Here is a 16,851-nt window from a genome sequence, read left to right as displayed (position 1 = left end):
TACAATTATCTCTTCCAAGTAATTGTTACCTGTGTCTGACATCAACCTTTGGAGAGGCAAATGGCTATTGATCAGGTTATCAATTGGACAGGGCCAGTTGGAAGGAAGGTTTTGTTCTCACCAAGACTAATCAAGGTCAAACAGAGGCTTATGTGTGCAATGCAATAGATCACGTGCGTAATTTGAAATGCGATAAATACAATGGTATTGTATTACAGTCTCATGAGAACATGTAATTGCCTTTCAGTGAGGGCAGCCAGCCTATATGTTAGGGTGTGTACACTGGCAAAGAGTCTGTACTCGTTGCACAGTCATCTGTAGAGCAAAGCTAAAGGAAGAAGCAGTTCAAGGACAGGTGCAGCGTGCAAGCTGTGTGTGTGTGAGAGAGAGAATGGTAAACATTTTGAACACCCACCCTGCTAGATATTTGGACAGCAGGGAGACACGGAGCAAAATTGAATTATGTTATTTGTCAAGTTATTTTTCTGCATTTTGCTGTGAAGATACAAATGGTGTAGAACATCCACAAGCACCATTCCGGATCATCAGTTGCTTCTTGGTACTTGTTGTTTTTCCTGTGGAACCAAAATGCTTTCATCTAGATCCTGGAGTATCTATGACAACGCGTGGCTGATTTCAATATAGGCTGCTTTTTAGAAAAGATGCTAAAAATACCCTTTTGTATCTAATGTGGTGCGTGTGAACTTGTGAAAATGATGAATAGAGACATGGAATAAAGGAAACGGACAACTAAAATCTTAAGAGTCCTAGGTACAATTTAAATGAATCATTGTATGGGTATTGTCTGCCTCATTAGTGTCAAAGTTATCTATCACTCATAGACAGAAATCAGCTCCTACTGCAAGCTTTACTTCTGTGTTAGAAAATGGAAGTTATTTCTAAGGTCATCATCAATATGTTCATTTTTGAACCTTGGGTGACATCTAACTAAGCCATACTTAGACTAAATCTACTGAAATCCGTAGACTTAAGTCCATTGATTTCAGTGCATTTATTCTGACTAATATTGGATATCTCCCCTTTCATGAAAGGAGAAAGTGTTTTGGGGTTCACATTCACTCTTGCCCTGTAACGCTGTGAAGGAGAAAGTAACACTAAACACTTCTCTAGTAATCAAAGAGTTTTGGACTTTGGGTTTGATCCTAAGTTAGGTTATACTGGTAGGAACACCCAGTGAGAAGAGGTTTCATTCATGGGGATGCTTCTGCCAGCAGAAGGAGAGGGAGGTGATTTTCACCAGTCTCTACTTTCCCCCAGCAGTGCCTTTGCTCTTTGAAAATTTATGGCAGACGATTGGGGGAACAGCATGGGAGGCAGTGCAGGAGGCTGCATGGGGGAGATTGGTGCAGAATATCACCCCAACCCTTACTCCATTGGGACGCTCCACTGGATCCCAGTTCCCTTAGTGAATGGAAGGAGCCCTTCTGTTTGTTAAGGGTTAGATGGCATTCAAGTCTATGTGTATATGGTTCAGTTTTGTATGTTGCGGGAGTATGCTATCATTTGAGACACATAGAATCATAGAGTTGGAAGAGACCACAAGGGCCATCGAGTCCAACCCCCTGCCTAGCAGGAAACACCATCAGAGCACTCCTGACATATGGTTGTCAAGCCTCTGCTTAAAGACCTCCAAAGAAGGAGACTCCACCACACTCCTTGGCAGCAAATTCCACTGTCAAACAGCTCTTACTGTCAGGAAGCTCTTCCTAATGTTTAGGTGGAATCTTCTTTCTTGTAGTTTGGATCCATTGCTCCGTGTCCGCTTCTCTGGAGCAGCAGAAAACAACCTTTCTCCCTCCTCTATGTGACATCCTTTTATATATTTGAACATGGCTATCATATCCCCCCTTAACCTCCTCTTCTCCAGGCTAAACATGCCCAGCTCCCTTAGCCGTTCCTCATAAGGCATCGTTTCCAGGCCTTTGACCATTTTGGTTGCCCTCCTCTGGACACGTTCCAGTTTGGAACGTTTTAAACGCAGGAGAAAAAATGTTTTAACGCAGTTTGGAACGTCTCCTCTGGACACGTTCCAGTTTGGAACGTTCCAGTTTGGAACACACCAGTAGTGAGACTCACTAAAGTATTTTGGGTATGCAGTGGTATAATTTGTTTAAAGTAAACTAAAAAGGAGGGTTCTGTATAAATGCACAATAATTTTATGGTGAGTGGGCTAGTTAATAGAGGTAGATTACTTAATACTAAAGAGTTAGCTAAAAAGAACACAAGATTAGGATTCCCCCCCCCCCCAATGTATAGCTTCAAATATGCTTGTCATAGCAGTTTCCTACAAAAAGGTTTTTGAAAAACAGGTGCTCACATAAGAACAATAACATCAGTACAATCCAGACAGGGCAGCAGAGATATGCAAGAGATACACACCTTAACAATAAAACGTTTAAATGTCTGGAAATAATCTTGAAAAGGTAATGAAGTTGTGTTCCACTCTTTCTTTTCAGGATCAGATAAGTGGAGCACACTAGAGAAAAAGCTCTTCAATAAGGGGATTGCCATCTACAAGAAAGACTTCTTCCTGGTTCAGAAACTTGTGAGTTGCTTGTTGCTTCCTGAGTGCATTGCAAAATTATTGATCTGTGGTTGCAGGAAATATTCAAGTGTCACCGGATCATTAACCTTGGGGATTGCTTCATCCTCTAGCTGGGAACTTGTGTTCTCACTGCCACTTTGGAAGTGAGATTTTTCTGTATTTTTCTCTCCTCAGTAGAAGCCTTTATGCTTTTGCATCCATAGTGCAGTGTGACAAGTTTTTATTTGCTCCGATCTCTGTAACAACAAAATATAGTCACAACATACTTTAAAACGTAGTTTTCTGGAGATTATACCTGTGGAGGGAAAAAACTACAAATGAAACAGAAGGAGCATCAGTTCTGAACAAAAAAACAAACAAAAAAAAATCAAAAAAACCAGTGTGAGACCTGCAAAACACATCTTAAAATATTAATAAGGGAAATTGAAAGATGAAGGGTGCTGAAGGTGTAGTTTTGTCAGTATCTACATTGCCTGATATTCATCTAATTCTCAGGGTGTTTTACACCATTATGTGAAAGATGGACTGGACCAGTGATAGGAAGGTGGTTGTGGGAATTCACGTTGGGGAGACTTGAAGTTTTGGGTATTTTTCCCCCCTTACGCATTTTTTTCTTCCAAAATTATGAAACATTGGAAGAATTGTAGTCATAGAATTACAGAATTGTAGAGTTGGAAGGGACCTCCGGGTCATCTAGTCCAACCCCCTGCAATGCAGGAATCTCAACTAGATCATACATGGCAGGTGGCCATCCAGCCTCTACTTAAAAACCTCCAAGGAAGGGGAGTCCACCACCTGCCAAGGGAGTCCATTTCACTGTCAAGAGCTCTTTCTGTCAACAATCCTGATGCTTAGTTGGAATCTCCTTTCTTGCAACTTGAAGCCATTGGTTCAGGCCCTAGCCTCTGGAGCAGAAGAACAAGCCTGCTCCATCTTGCCTGTGGCAGCCCTTTAGATATTTGAAGATGGTTGTCGTATTTTCTTTCAGTATCCTCTTTTCCAAGCTAAACCTACCCAACTCCCTCAACTGTTCCTCATAAGGCTTGATCTGCAGATCATCTTGGTTGCCCTCCTCTTCACAGTGGTGAGAGCCAGTGTGGTGTAGTGGTTAAGAGCTGTGGACTCGTAATCTGGGGAACTGGGTTCGCGTCCCCGCTCCTCCATATGCAGCTGCTGGGTGACCTTGGGCCAGTCACACTTCTCTGAAGTCTCTCAGCCCCACTCACCTCACAGAGTGTTTGTTGTGGGGGAGGAAGGGAAAGGAGAATGTTAGCCGCTTTGAGACTCCTTAGGGTAGTGATAAAGTGGGATATCAAATCCAAACTCCTCCTCCTCCTCCTCCTCCTCCTCCTCCTCCTCCTCCTTCTTCTTCTTCACACGTTCCAACTTTAGATTCCTCCCCCCCCCCCACCTCATATTGTTAGCTTTCTGAGTCTTTGGAATGCGCTAGAATTAAAATCTATATCAATAAAGGGTGGTAGTCAGCGAAGTTGAAGACCAACCATAATTTTTACTTTTATACCTACGTCTGAAATCTTCACATCATCTGGGAGTAAGCCTTGTTTTATTTGGCAGGGCTTTCGTCTCAGTAGACGTGGTTAGAATTGCACTGTAAGTCTGTGATTGATGTTGATCAAGCAAAGCACCAGACAGTTGACTGCAAGCCAGGATACACTATTATTGCATGTTCCCAGTAGAATTTATGAATCTCTTCCTTCACTTGCAACAACCTATCCCCCTTCCAGCTCCCATGTTGCAAGCAAGCTCTGCAAGCCAGGAAACAAAAGGAAAAGTCAAATCATGCCAGCCTTCAGAAAGGATAGACATGAATGAGCTCTTAGCCTTGTGGCCTGTGGCTTTGAAGCACAATAGGTGTGGGGGTGTATGAGTGTGAGCGACAGACATGTTTATTGATTATTATTATTTTCATTTTCCTCCCATTTCCTCCCTTGTCTCTTCCCCGCCTCCTCTCAATAAATTCTACAGATTAAAACAAAGACTGTGGCTCAGTGTGTGGAGTTCTATTATACATACAAAAAGCAAGTAAAAATAGGCCGGAACGGGGCGTTGATCTTTGGGGATGTTGATGGAGCCAGCGAAAAAGCGGTTAAAGATGAAGTGGAAGTCGATATCAAGGTAATGTTCAGAATGTCAGCTTCACCCCACAAAATTACGCTGCCTACAGCTGTAACATTTTGTGTAAAATTGCACGAGACGACTATGCAGCCTGAGCACACAAGTAGTCCATTAGGTTCTTTTGTTCATAATTTTTATTATTTTCATTAAACTTTGCAAACAACAAATATAACCACAAAAATCATGTCAGTCACAAGCTTCTGCTTCGCAAAGCACAGTAGAGAAGCAAGGATGGTATCCAACAATGTAATTTATGAGCACTCCTGTCTTGTACGTTCATTTTATCTTCAGGTAGGTGGCCGTGTTGGTCTGATGCAGTTGAAATAAATAAATTTTAAAATTGTCCAGTAGCACCTTAGAGACCAACTAAGTTTGTTCTGGGTGTAAGCGTTTGTGTTCATGCACCCAAAATATCTGAAGAAGTGTGCATATCTGAAGAAGTGTGTCTGAAGAAGTGTGCATGCGCATGAAAGCTTATACCCAAAACAAAGTTAGTCTCTAAGGTGCTACTGGACAATCATCATAATGATCCTTTGCCTCATGTATTACCCCGCTTTCAAATGAGCATTGCACGTAAGAATACAATGTAGTACAAGTAAAATATACAGCATCAACAAATTTAATGTACTTTTATACAAATCAAGTCTAAGGAGGAGCCTTTTCAAGTTTCCCAACACATTTATTAAAACTTGAGGAGGTTCTGTTGGAATGGTGCTGACTGGATTCCATTGGACTTCTTAAGGTCCCCTTCCTGGATTCTGCCTTTGCATTAATTTTTCTTTTAAAAAACTGACTTGCTTCCCTTCTCCGCTTTTTTTTTTTTTACTCTTATGAAGAGCTCCCATAGGCTTACGCGAACTCTTCCTCCCAGAACGTACAACGAAGACTATGAAAACACTGATGAAGAGGACGAGGAAGTAGAGGATCGGTTGGTTATAAAAGAGGAAGAAGTAGACGCATATGAGTTTCATGACAAGAACAGCAACACTGCATACCCCAAACCCACACAGACGCTACACACTGAGGACCAGGTAAGTGTAGAATGACTTGTGCAATGACATCTAGAGGGATCCTGTGTTACAACATGTTTTCCTGTATTATTTGAAACTTTCTATTTTGTAATTTGTTTTTAAAAACCCCAAACTGTTAATTTATATATTTACATATTTAATCCCCTTGCTTTAGTCACTGGATTCATCCCACCGTCATATAGATTTGATTGGTAAAATCCTCATCTCTGGCCATTGTCCAGCATCCACTCCCATAGGATTCCTAGTTGTTCCTTCTTGCAATAGTTTTTCCTTCCTCCGAAGGTTGGAAGTCTCCTCGTGGAAAAACAGCAGGAACCTGGTGCTCCAAGAGCCGCAGAAGCCAGAGGCAGAACTTCAAGGAGGACAAAGGAGACGCCCATTAAATATCGGAAGACTTCTCCACCTGCCCAAAAGAGAAAAAGAAAACCAAAGCCCAAACAGGACACCGTCAACAAAGCCCAGAACCAAGAGGAGGAATTTCCATGTAAAAAATGCGGAAGGTAAGAGTGGGAAAACTCAGAAACGAAAACAAGGGTTCCATTGTATCTTTTGTACAGGAGGGAGTAAAAGAAATGTAGAACTAAAGACGTGGTAGCCTATTTTGCTGGGTGGAGGCGCTGTTAATCGGTGTTTTAACAGCTCCGATAATTATGTTGTTGTAGTTTTTCATTCAGTCTTGTTAACTTTTGAAATAAAATAACTTTTCTTTAAAAAAAACAAAAGGTGCTTCCTGCAGTTGTAGAGATTTCTTAATATTACTATTAAAATTACTATTAGGAAGAACTTCCTGACAGTAAGAGCTGTTCGACAGTGGAATTTGCTGCCAAGGAGTGTGGTGGAGTCTCCTTCTTTGGAGGTCTTTAAGCAGAGGCTTGACAACCATATGTCAGGAGTGCTCTGATGGTGTTTCCTGCTTGGCAGGGGGTTGGACTTGATGGCCCTTGTGGTCTCTTCCAACTCTATGATTCTATGATTCTAGTGTACATGTGCATCTTGCCAGAAAAATGTCATGGTCCATTTCAGAAGTATGTACATTTTGCCGATATGAATGGTATGATTCCTGCAGAGATGTGATGCTTCAGGGAGTGTTTTAGAGGAGTCTTTCAGTCGACACTGAAGTCGTCATATTTTCCTGTAACAACAGATACTAGTTCAGGATTGAACATGTAGGCTTCTACTGAAGGTAGACTAAGAGAATGTGTGTTGCCTGCAGGGTCCGTTGTGCTAGAAAGTGTTGTTCTCTGCCAGGTTTGCATAAACCCAGTGAACTGTGAGCCTTACCTAGTACTTAAAATGATGAAATGAAGTGAGTGAAATCACTATCCTTCTTTGGCGATCACTATCTGTTGTGTTCACAATTGTGTTGACTGGTAGTCAACACTGTTTTCCAGTCACTTCCCCAGATGCAAAAGAGGTGAAGGCTCACTAGCATTCCAAGTTCTGTCTTCTTGCACTTGTTTCTGAAAGTGCCGTAGACATAATATTGAGGGTCAGCTGGATCTGTTTTAAGGATGATACCTTCCAGATGTTGTTGGACTGCAGTTCTCATCATCCCTGGTTAGGGACCGTGCTGGCTGGGACTCTGCAACAGCTGGAGGTTCCCCAACCCTGATGTGGATAGAAGATAGTCATGATACTTGGATTTTCAAAAAGTGTTAGCCAAATCTCTTGTTGAAGCTTGCTAAGAAAATGAGCATCAAGTAAGTAACTAGATCAGAAATGGAAGGATGCGAAATCTGATTTTAGGATCAAATTACAATTGCTGGAGATAGGGAACAAGGTGCAGATGATTTCTTCCTACATTGGAGTAATGGTGTTACACTTTCACTTTTTTGTTGCTTGTAAACTTCCAGGCACATTTGAATAGGAGTAAAGCATCTAGCTGAAGCCTATTCAGTGCGTTAATCTGCTAGCAAGAGATTTTCTTTTTTTTAAATAGCTGCTCATATCAAGTTAAGGACCAGTTGGATGTTTCAAAAAAACATTTGACCCGTGGGGAATACCTATACAAAGGCGCCTGACCCTTTCTGTGTCCCAGCTAGGTTCCCATTTCTGTTTTTGGCATAGAGCTCATTTCTAGAAAGCAGGCAGCCACACAATCTAGACAATGTTTGGTGTAAAACCAGAGTGAAAATCGTAACAGTTCCACAGAACTCTTACTAAGTGCCATGCTTTATGAGAGACAGCTGGCATGTCTCACCTTGCTTATAAGATTAAATTTTGGTTAGTCACCTTCATGACTTTTTATATTTCTGTAATGATGTTTCATACTGTACCCCACCTTGCTATTTGCTATGGTGGCATAGAAAATGCTTTCATAGACAAATAAGATCATAGTCTGTTTTGTGGGCCTGTTAAACCTAGGCCAGTCATGGATGATGATGTACACTGGTCCCAGGTGACAGGAGGGTTAGGCTGACTAGACAGTTAAAGAGCTACTATAGGTAGAGTCAGTGTCTTAAACATGCACCATGGAATTATTCAAGATGCCTATGCCATTGCATAAATTGCTTTTGAAACTTCATTTGGTGTTAGGCAGGAGGAAGTTGCTGTGCAAAAGATTTTTTATTTTTTTTAATGCAAGTCCAAAGTTTCCTTGGGCATATGGAGCTAATTATGTGGTTGTTTGGATCCAGACCAGAACTCACATGCATATGCCCCCCCAACACACTTACCTCTTTCCTAGGAAGCCCTGGACAAGAGACAGGCCCTGTTCAGCAGACAGGATTAAACAAGGAGAGTGCAACATGCATATATATTTATTTTGCTTGGTCTTGGAATGGAGTTCAGGCTTTGCAGAATGACAGGAGGCATGTCAGTCAAGCCAGGATAATCACAGAAGCAACTGGGTGTACTATTATTGGATATGATATACCTTGAGTGATTTCTCCCCTTATTGTATTTCGGTAACTGTGCATCTTATTCAGGGTTTGTTTTAGGTCTTAAGTTGTGCCTTTTTCTCTTTAAAGGCAGCTTACTGTAACAAAGATACATCAATAGTGGCTATTAGCATAAAGCTAAGATTGGAAACAACCATGTTCGTTGATCAGCAGGTGCCAGGGACAAACGGGAAAGCTCTCTCCACCAGGCCCTGTTTTTTTGTTATCCTTTTAGGGGCATCTGACCAGCCCCTGCTGGAGACAGAATGCTGGACTAGACTCACCATTAATCTGTGTCCACAGCTGCCTGTACCTCAGATTAAGTTAGTATGTTGGCTAAGTACAAATACATAGCTAAAGGAAATCACAAGGGTTGAGTCCACAATCACTTCACAGAATCTGCGCCACAAGCACAACATGGTTTGCTACAGATATTGCAGCACATAATCATGGAAGACTCAAGTTTTTATCTAGGCCTCCCATTTCACTTATCCTTCCCAATGGCCAACACTGAGCATACATTAAGAAAAACACGGGAGCAGTTTTGTTTACTGCAGTGCAGTTTTCACTGGTGACCTTGCCCGGGCAAGTTAGCATCTTTTGGGGAGGATGTTGAATCTCTCAGATTAACGAAAGAAACCAAGGTGAGCTAGAGTAAGTAACGGCGCTGTTATGTGTTTTCCTCCAGAATCTTCTACAAGGTGAAAAGCCGCAGCGCTCACATGAAAAGTCACGCTGAGCAGGAGAAAAAGGCGGCGGCCCAGAAGCAGCGAGAGAAGGAAGAAGCCGAGGCAGTGGCAGCGGCTGAGGCGGCGGCTCGCAGCCGAGCTCAGCAGGTGGAAAGCAGCGACAGCGGGAGCAGCAGTGGCAGTAGTAGCAGCGGCAGCAGCAGCTCAGATGAAGACGGAGAGGTGTAGCAGAGGGACACGGGAGGAGGATGCTAGAGCTGGGCTGGCCCTTTGAACCTGGGAAGATCTTTTCCACTTGCTGCAGCTGTGTAGCTCCACATCTGAACAGACGCGCAGCCCTCTTGCTTCCACTTCCTTCCTCGCCTCACTAGCACAGACTGGTGGATTTTGAAAAGAAAAGAAAAAACCATCACCTTGGAAGTTTCTACTTTTTAAAGAAAACCAAAATTTTATGAATCGCTTTATTTATAAATTAACTGTTTCGGTACCTATTTGAACAAATGATCATGGCATGGAATTCAGCTTTCCTTCAGTTCAAATTGCCCTTCCATGGGATCTCTGGGAGTCATGAGAGCAGTGCCGGGCTGAGGGTGGGGCGTCAGGGTGAGAAATCTGCTGGGCATCAGTTCTTGTTCCCATACTGTTTCGTCCTTTTCCAACCTCCAAGTTTTACCTGCAGTTCCACACTCATTAACTTTTTTCGTCTACTTGGTTAGGGCTCCAGCCAATACATGTTTTACCTCCTCCACCCTTTGTTACAAGAATTTATTTTCCAAAGGAAAAAGATGTCCAGAAAAATCTGGTAGGGAGCAGCCTCTGTGGGATGACCTTTGAGAGTAAAAGGCTTGTCTTTTCAAGCACAGGAAGCCACATATGTTGCTAGCATTAATTCAGCCTCCCCCTTGGCTGTTGAATTTAGAAATGCCATGCAGGGATGACCATATATCTTGCACACACTTCTGCCTACTGGAGGCAGGGACTGTTGCTGACACCTAAACTATTGGAATGGTCAATAGCTTTGAGTGCAGAACACAGGCTTTTCTTACAGCTTCTGTCCCTGGGATTATGAATAAAAGGAGCTCAGGTTAATAGGATTGGGGATAGAGAATCTTAGAGAACCACTGACAGTCTGAATAGATGAGATTGAATTAGATGAACCAATGGTCTGATTTGGTATAAGGCAGGTAAATATTCATACATTGCAGCTACTGTGGTATTTTTGGCAAAAAGTGGCAGAGAGGAAGCCTTTGGATTTCACCCTGAAGCTGCCTAATTAGATTGGGGATCATGTTGTTGATTCACCTGTTCAGTCCTTTTTCAATACCTCCACAAAAGAAAAGCTACTAAAAGAAAAAGATTAAGCATTGTATGTTTTCCTTCCTTCCTTCTTCCCTTCCTTCCTTCTTCCAAAAAAGGCTTTCAAAATACCCTTATGAGAACACTTGACTGATATATTCATTCATTCCTAAGCATTTTGCAACCCACACTGCTGTGCTTATCATTTGCCAACCAAAGAAGAACCTTCATTCAGAACTTGCACAACTAGCACTCCATGGACCCAATAGATTTTTTTTAAAAAAAAAAATATTGGGAGGGGGGAAACTAGACTTGCAGTGATAGCGATCCAGGATCTCTCTCTTTGGAAGAAAGCATTAGTACAGTGGTACATCTAGTTATGAACTTAATTCGTTCCAGAGGTCCGTTGTTAACCTGAAACTGTTCTTAAGTAGAGGCGTACTTTTGCTAATGGGGCCTCTTGCTGCCGCTGCGCCGCCAGCACACGATTTCCGTTCTCATCCTGGGGCAAATGTCTCAACTTGAGGTAACTCTTCCAGGTTAGCGTAGTTTGTAACCTGAGGTGTTTGTAACTCCAGGTACCGCTGTACTTTAATTGGCACCTGTGCTATCATTGACTGCAGTGTTTGCAGTTGTCATCTTACACTGTGTAGAGAGCTATCGCCACATATCAGCAGGTGAAAGTGTACTAGTTTTCCATCTTGCAGTGGAGGGAGAAGCAAAGTGGAAGGCATTTCTGTCCACCAAAAAGATGCCCTGTCAAGAATTGGTATAGATATACATAGAGCACTTTAACTGAAAGTGTTTAAGAACACTTAAACTGAAATGTTGCTGTCAGTAGTAAGGCTGGTTTATTTATTATAATGCTGAGGGACAGCAATGATGTGTGGCCACTGGGTAGCCCGAGGATTATGACTTTTTAGTGACTATATCTGTAAATTATATTCTGGAAGGTCTAGGACTCGGCACTAAAATTCCTGACTTCACAGATCACACCTCCTAGTTATGCAAATATGAATTAATTTATTTGCCAGTTTTGATTGTCAAACTTGGTGTTTTATTTGCTCCTAAAATACTGTTGATCCAAAATAAAGGGCTGTTAACTGTGGAGGAGGAGGAAGTAAATCTTCATTAGCTGTTAGCAGATGCAAGCCCCATGAGTAGGTTTTTTTTAGCCCTCTAAAACTGTGAGGAAAGTGAAAGCTAAGATGTTGAGAATTTTGTAAACTGCATTATTAACATTGTGCATCGGAAGTTTTGAGTGTGTCACAATGGGAATGTGTCTTTGTGGTTTTCTGGATCTCCTGAAAACTGCTGAAATCACAACTCTCTAGAAGTGTACATAGAAGTGATGGAAAAGGTTGCTGTAAACTTCAGCTTTAAATCATTTCCCATTGCCAGTGGCAATCTGATTCACAAGTGATTATTGAAATACTTCATCCCTCTGAAGAAATTGGTTAATTTGAGTAAAGCGTAATAAGGTTCAATCTAACTCAGCTAGATTGCTGTTGACATTCTGAGAGTTGAGCTGCATGACCAGAAGAATCGTATTTTTGTAGTTTTTACTGGATTAAAAGTGTAGCCTCATGATTGCATATTTTAATGCTGTCATCCATATTTTTTAAAAAATGCACAGACAGAGCAAATACCCTTTACTTCCAACTTGGAAAGTGGTGGCCTTGGTAACGGAGCACATGGTTTTGCAAGCAGGAGCTTCCAGCTTTAACCCCTGGTGTCTGCATTTAAGAGTTTACGAAGGCAGACCTAAGAAATGCATCTGCCTAAGGATTTTTGAGAACTGCTGCTAGTCAAAAGATACAGTAGTGCGCTAGATGGACCAATAGGCTTGATTCTGTATAAGGCAAGTTAAAATGTGTTTAGTGCTTCATAATGGAAAAACTCGCATACACATAAAAAATTACTGTCTGAACATTTTTCAACTAGTATAATGCAAATTCCACTAGATTGCTTATAGGAGTCCTTCCAGCACATCATAAAAACAGTCTTCAATGAGATGGGCCAAGTTTTGTGCTTTTTCTTTTTACTCTTTTTTGGGGGGGGGCAGTTTCAGAAATTTGTCAATGCAATCAGACTATTTTCTTCACTCCTTTGTTTTGATTTGAACCTTTGGCATTCAGATGATAAAAAATTGCACAATCATTTTTGATACATCATAGTAAAGAAGTATATTTCCCCCCTTTTAAACCTGCTCATTCTGGAGTGTGTAGCTTTTAATTGCATCTTCTAGAAATTTCTTGTCTCAACTCTTATTTTCTTTTCTTTCTGCACTTAACCTAAGACTTATTCCTGCGCAAAAAGCTTTGTTAAGATATTCACTAGAAAACTGATTTCTGTCATCTGCCCCCTGGCCATGCATTAATGATCTGAAAAAGAGGTCTAGATAAGAAACTGATATTTTTAATTTTTTTTAAAAAAAGGTCTGCCTTAAATGTGGGAATGAAATTAAAACAATGTTTTATGCTGAGAGAGACTATATTTTATAGAAGTGAACAAAGTAACCACTGGGCATTTACTTGAAAGAAAAAGGTGGTGTGTGTGAATCTAAGTAGCAAATCTCTCTTCTTTGGGGTGGGGAATGTAGATGTGATTGATCTGCTTCCTTCCCAAATACAATTTGCACAATCTAGTACAGAGCAGTTCGGACTTCCTTGTGTCCTGTCTTGTAGCTATGAAAGAAGAGGCTCCACAGATATGACTTCAAAATCTTATTTATAGTATATGAATAAGAAAGATCACGAGTCAGTCTGGAAAAAAGTTAATTATCCCCATCTGTTAAACTTTGCAAGAGATAAATTTTAATGGTCTATTTTTTATTGTAACAAAATGGAAAACACGTTTATATGGGAGTAGATTCTGCGTCATGTCTGTTTCAAAGGCATGGGACATAATCCAGTAGATTAGCCACGACTTAATCCAATTGAAATAAATGGGAATTCATAGCAAGCTCTGATTTTTATTTCCCATTCCACTGTTTTTGGATGGCCTTAGGCCAGGGGTAGGCAACCTAAGGCTCGGCCCAATCGCTTTCTAAATCCGGCCCACAGACAGTCCGGGAATCAGTATGTTTTTACATGAGTAGAATGTGTGCTTTTATTTAAAATGCATCTCTGGGTTATTTGTGGGGCATAGGAATTTGTTCATTCCCCCCCCCCATATAGTCCGGCCCACCACATGGTCTGAGGGATGGTGGACTGGTCCACAGCTGAAAAAGGTTGCTGACCCCTGATTTGGCTATGGATGCAATTCAACAAATTAATATTGACTGTGCTCCTTTAAGCAAAAGCAGAACTGAATTGTCTTTATCCCCTGTTCTTAGCTTCCTTTTGATGTACATGGAGGGGCAGAGCACAATTATGCTGACTGATGCTGAACTCTGCATTTTTTTGCCTCAATCCTGTGGGAGCATCTTAAAATGAAAACAGTGGATGTACAAATGTATGTATCCAGGAGAAGTATGTGCAGAGGCATCTTTAGTGTGATCAGAGATCCACACATGCAAATTGTGGGAGGAGTTAGCAAATGCTGGCCCCTCCTTTATGAAACAGAGGCGAGAACAAAGTTCTTGTGTTCTATAACACTGGATTTCAAGTATTGGGTCACAGTCTAGCCTAAGGTGGGTCTAAACAGCACCACTTCCATAAATCAAAATACACACTAAAAATTAAGTAGTTGTTCCCCAAATACGGCTCCCCCAAATTAACTAGTGTGTCCCAAATCCCAAAAGGTTGCTAATTGCTGTCTGAAAATGAATTTGCTTCAACACTGGGTGGGAAATCAGTGGTATAAATGCTGGGTTTAGCGTGCTTGGTTCTAAAATGCTCAACGCCATCTTTAAATCGTTGCAACTGTTACTCGCCTTGGATACCTACTTCCATTATCTTGATTTTTCCCATATTACAGTGCATCTATAATTGACATTATTTTATGGCCAGTGGTCTTCATTTGGAGTTTGAGGTTATTTTAGAAACTAGCAATATCTCTGTTTTATGTCTTAGCCTGGTCAGTGGAAATATTTTATAGTCGGGTCCTAATAAATGAGAAAATCCTTACAGGTAAGTTCACAAAATGTTGTAGCCCACAATTTTTGACCAGTCCACTTACCCAGCCATCTTCGTTAATAATTTGTGGTTCCTTTTAATGACCTGAAGGGATATGGGAAATCTTCCTGTTTCTAGATACTTCCCTGGCTGGCTACCTTGCAGCTGTTTCCCTTCACCACAGACAATCAAGTGTGTGGCTATCTACAAACCTGGATGTATGGCTCTTGATGATAACCACTCCTGCTATTGAGCTGCCAGTGGTATGTGGAGAATCTGGCAGACTCCCCATTTGGTGCCTTTCTGTTGAGTAATAGTCAACATCCTGTGAGAGAGGATGTTTGTGAAGACGCTCTCTTGAGGATTAGCTGCAGCTCTACAGTATGATGCAGTTTCACATTCAGCACAGCACTTTAAAAAGTTATTTTCAAGGCGGTTAGCGAATTTGGGAAACTGGCTCGGTCCTGCAGCAGACATTAATTTCTGATTGCTGTGCATCCTTCTTTAATTGAAAAGGAACTGGACAGGCAAATAGTTTCCTGGCTGAACTGCATTCCTGTAATACCACTTTGGTCAAAATATGCATGTCTACTCAGTAGCCAGCCTTACTGAAGAGCAGATAAGTGTGCTTAAGGCTGCAAGTCTACGCCCAGTTACTAGAGAGTAAGACCCACTGGGTTTTGTGGCATTTTTAGAAAACATGCTGCATATCCAAATTAACGTAAGATGGTTGACGCTTCAAATTAATGCCCTCTCAGTCGCTGGGAAAACAGCAGCTTGCCAGTCCGTGCCCATGTTTTGTGGTAGCATAACCAAGCAAATCACCGGTGTAGAGAACCATATTTCAGTTATCTCTTGCATTTAAGACAGTGAAGAGGTGGTGGGGTGTTTATCTGTGTTCACCTGGCTTTGCTTCCATTTCCCCACCTGCTAGCAAGGGTTCTTAAAAGTGTATCTCAAAGGGTATATTTTTAAGGCTTTTTCTGTTTGTCAGTCAATACTTGTGTCCCAAGACTTGCCCATGCGCTTCCTTCCTCTACTGCAAGTTCACACAAATGGTCTTCTAGTGAGCACTTTCATAGGAGTTAATTCAGTATTTTTGGAGGATAGGGAAACAGCACAAATGCTTCTGCTTCCTTGGCTATGTCTCTTCCCCCTGCACCCCCCCCCCAAGAACCCCAGATCTTAAACCCATCCACTGGGTTCAGCTGTTCCTTTAATCCCTTCTATATGCCGCTATGCTGGAGCTGAAATGCCCCCAGAACAGTGACTGTGCAACTTCATTCATTTCAGAGGGGCTGCTCAGAATTCCTGCCCCAAGCTGCGTTGAAATGAGTGAAGGTTGCGCGACTGGCATGATAGGCTATGGCTCTAATCTCCAGCTGCTTACATTTCCCTTCTCTTCTGCCCCGACCCACCCCCTTTCTGGAATATGGGATTTATATCAACAGCTGAACCTATAAAGATGCCCAGCTGCTTATCATGAGAAAGAGGTGAATATATATTTTTGTAAAATATAATTGTGGCTTTTGTTTTTAATACCACCTCTTTTTTTTGCATCTTCCAAGTTTTATGGTTGTTCTGAAGCTCAGATTTGGTACAAATTGGCTTTCCTGAGTCTATGTTTTAATTCGTAATGCTAGAGTTTTTGTGGTGTACAGAAATAGTCTGTCTTTGTGTAATTATTGTATAAATGCTTTTTATCAAAAAAATATAGAGCTTTTATTTTAACAAACATGCAGGAACTGCCTTTTGTGTATTTACTGCACCTTTTAAAAGACTGTTACATATTAAAATATTGTACATACAAAAATATTATATACCTCTTATGTACAGATGTGATAGACAATTTATTTTTGTGCTTTTGTTTTTTTACAAAACATTAATACACTAAGAAGTCTTGCTGATGTGATTTAATGTACTCATGTAACTTATTTACTTCTGAATGTTCCATTGTATCTTTTCAAACCTTTTATTAAATAAGGTTTAAAAGCAACTTTTGTAACCCAAGTTTTTAAAATTATTATTAAATGATCTGAGAGAGGGTGGTAAGCTCTCTCTCTCCATCTACTAAGGTGCTTTTGGTTTGTTTTAACATCATTAAATATGATCCGTGTGCGCCAAGGAGTAGGTGTTGTTTTCCTGCTGGCAGTTTTGATTTTTGTGTATGATTACACTGGTCAACAACAAATTTGT

At 41.2% G+C, this 16,851-nt stretch overlaps 1 protein-coding gene across 5 annotated transcripts in view; it reads left to right on the top strand.

The window, feature by feature from the left end:
• The window catches only part of MIDEAS (mitotic deacetylase associated SANT domain protein), a 74,325-nt gene extending 57,674 nt beyond the window's left edge, over nt 1–16,651 (top strand). For all 5 annotated transcript variants that reach the window (XM_083398144.1, XM_083398145.1, XM_083398146.1 and 2 more), the window contains 5 exons: nt 2,478–2,566; nt 4,553–4,702; nt 5,539–5,733; nt 6,016–6,233; nt 9,301–16,651. In XM_083398144.1, coding sequence (XP_083254270.1) covers nt 2,478–2,566; nt 4,553–4,702; nt 5,539–5,733; nt 6,016–6,233; nt 9,301–9,529 — 881 coding nt within the window. In that variant the 3' untranslated portion in view covers nt 9,530–16,651. The remainder of the gene's footprint in view (nt 1–2,477; nt 2,567–4,552; nt 4,703–5,538; nt 5,734–6,015; nt 6,234–9,300) is intronic.
• The last annotated feature ends 200 nt before the right edge of the window (nt 16,652–16,851 follow it).

The sequence above is a fragment of the Podarcis tiliguerta genome (genome assembly GCF_965153285.1).
Source record: "Podarcis tiliguerta genome assembly, chromosome: 1".
NCBI classification, from domain to species: Eukaryota; Metazoa; Chordata; class Lepidosauria; order Squamata; family Lacertidae; genus Podarcis; species Podarcis tiliguerta.
Note: the sequence above shows the minus strand (reverse complement) of the source record. Positions and strands in the feature narration are given on the sequence as shown.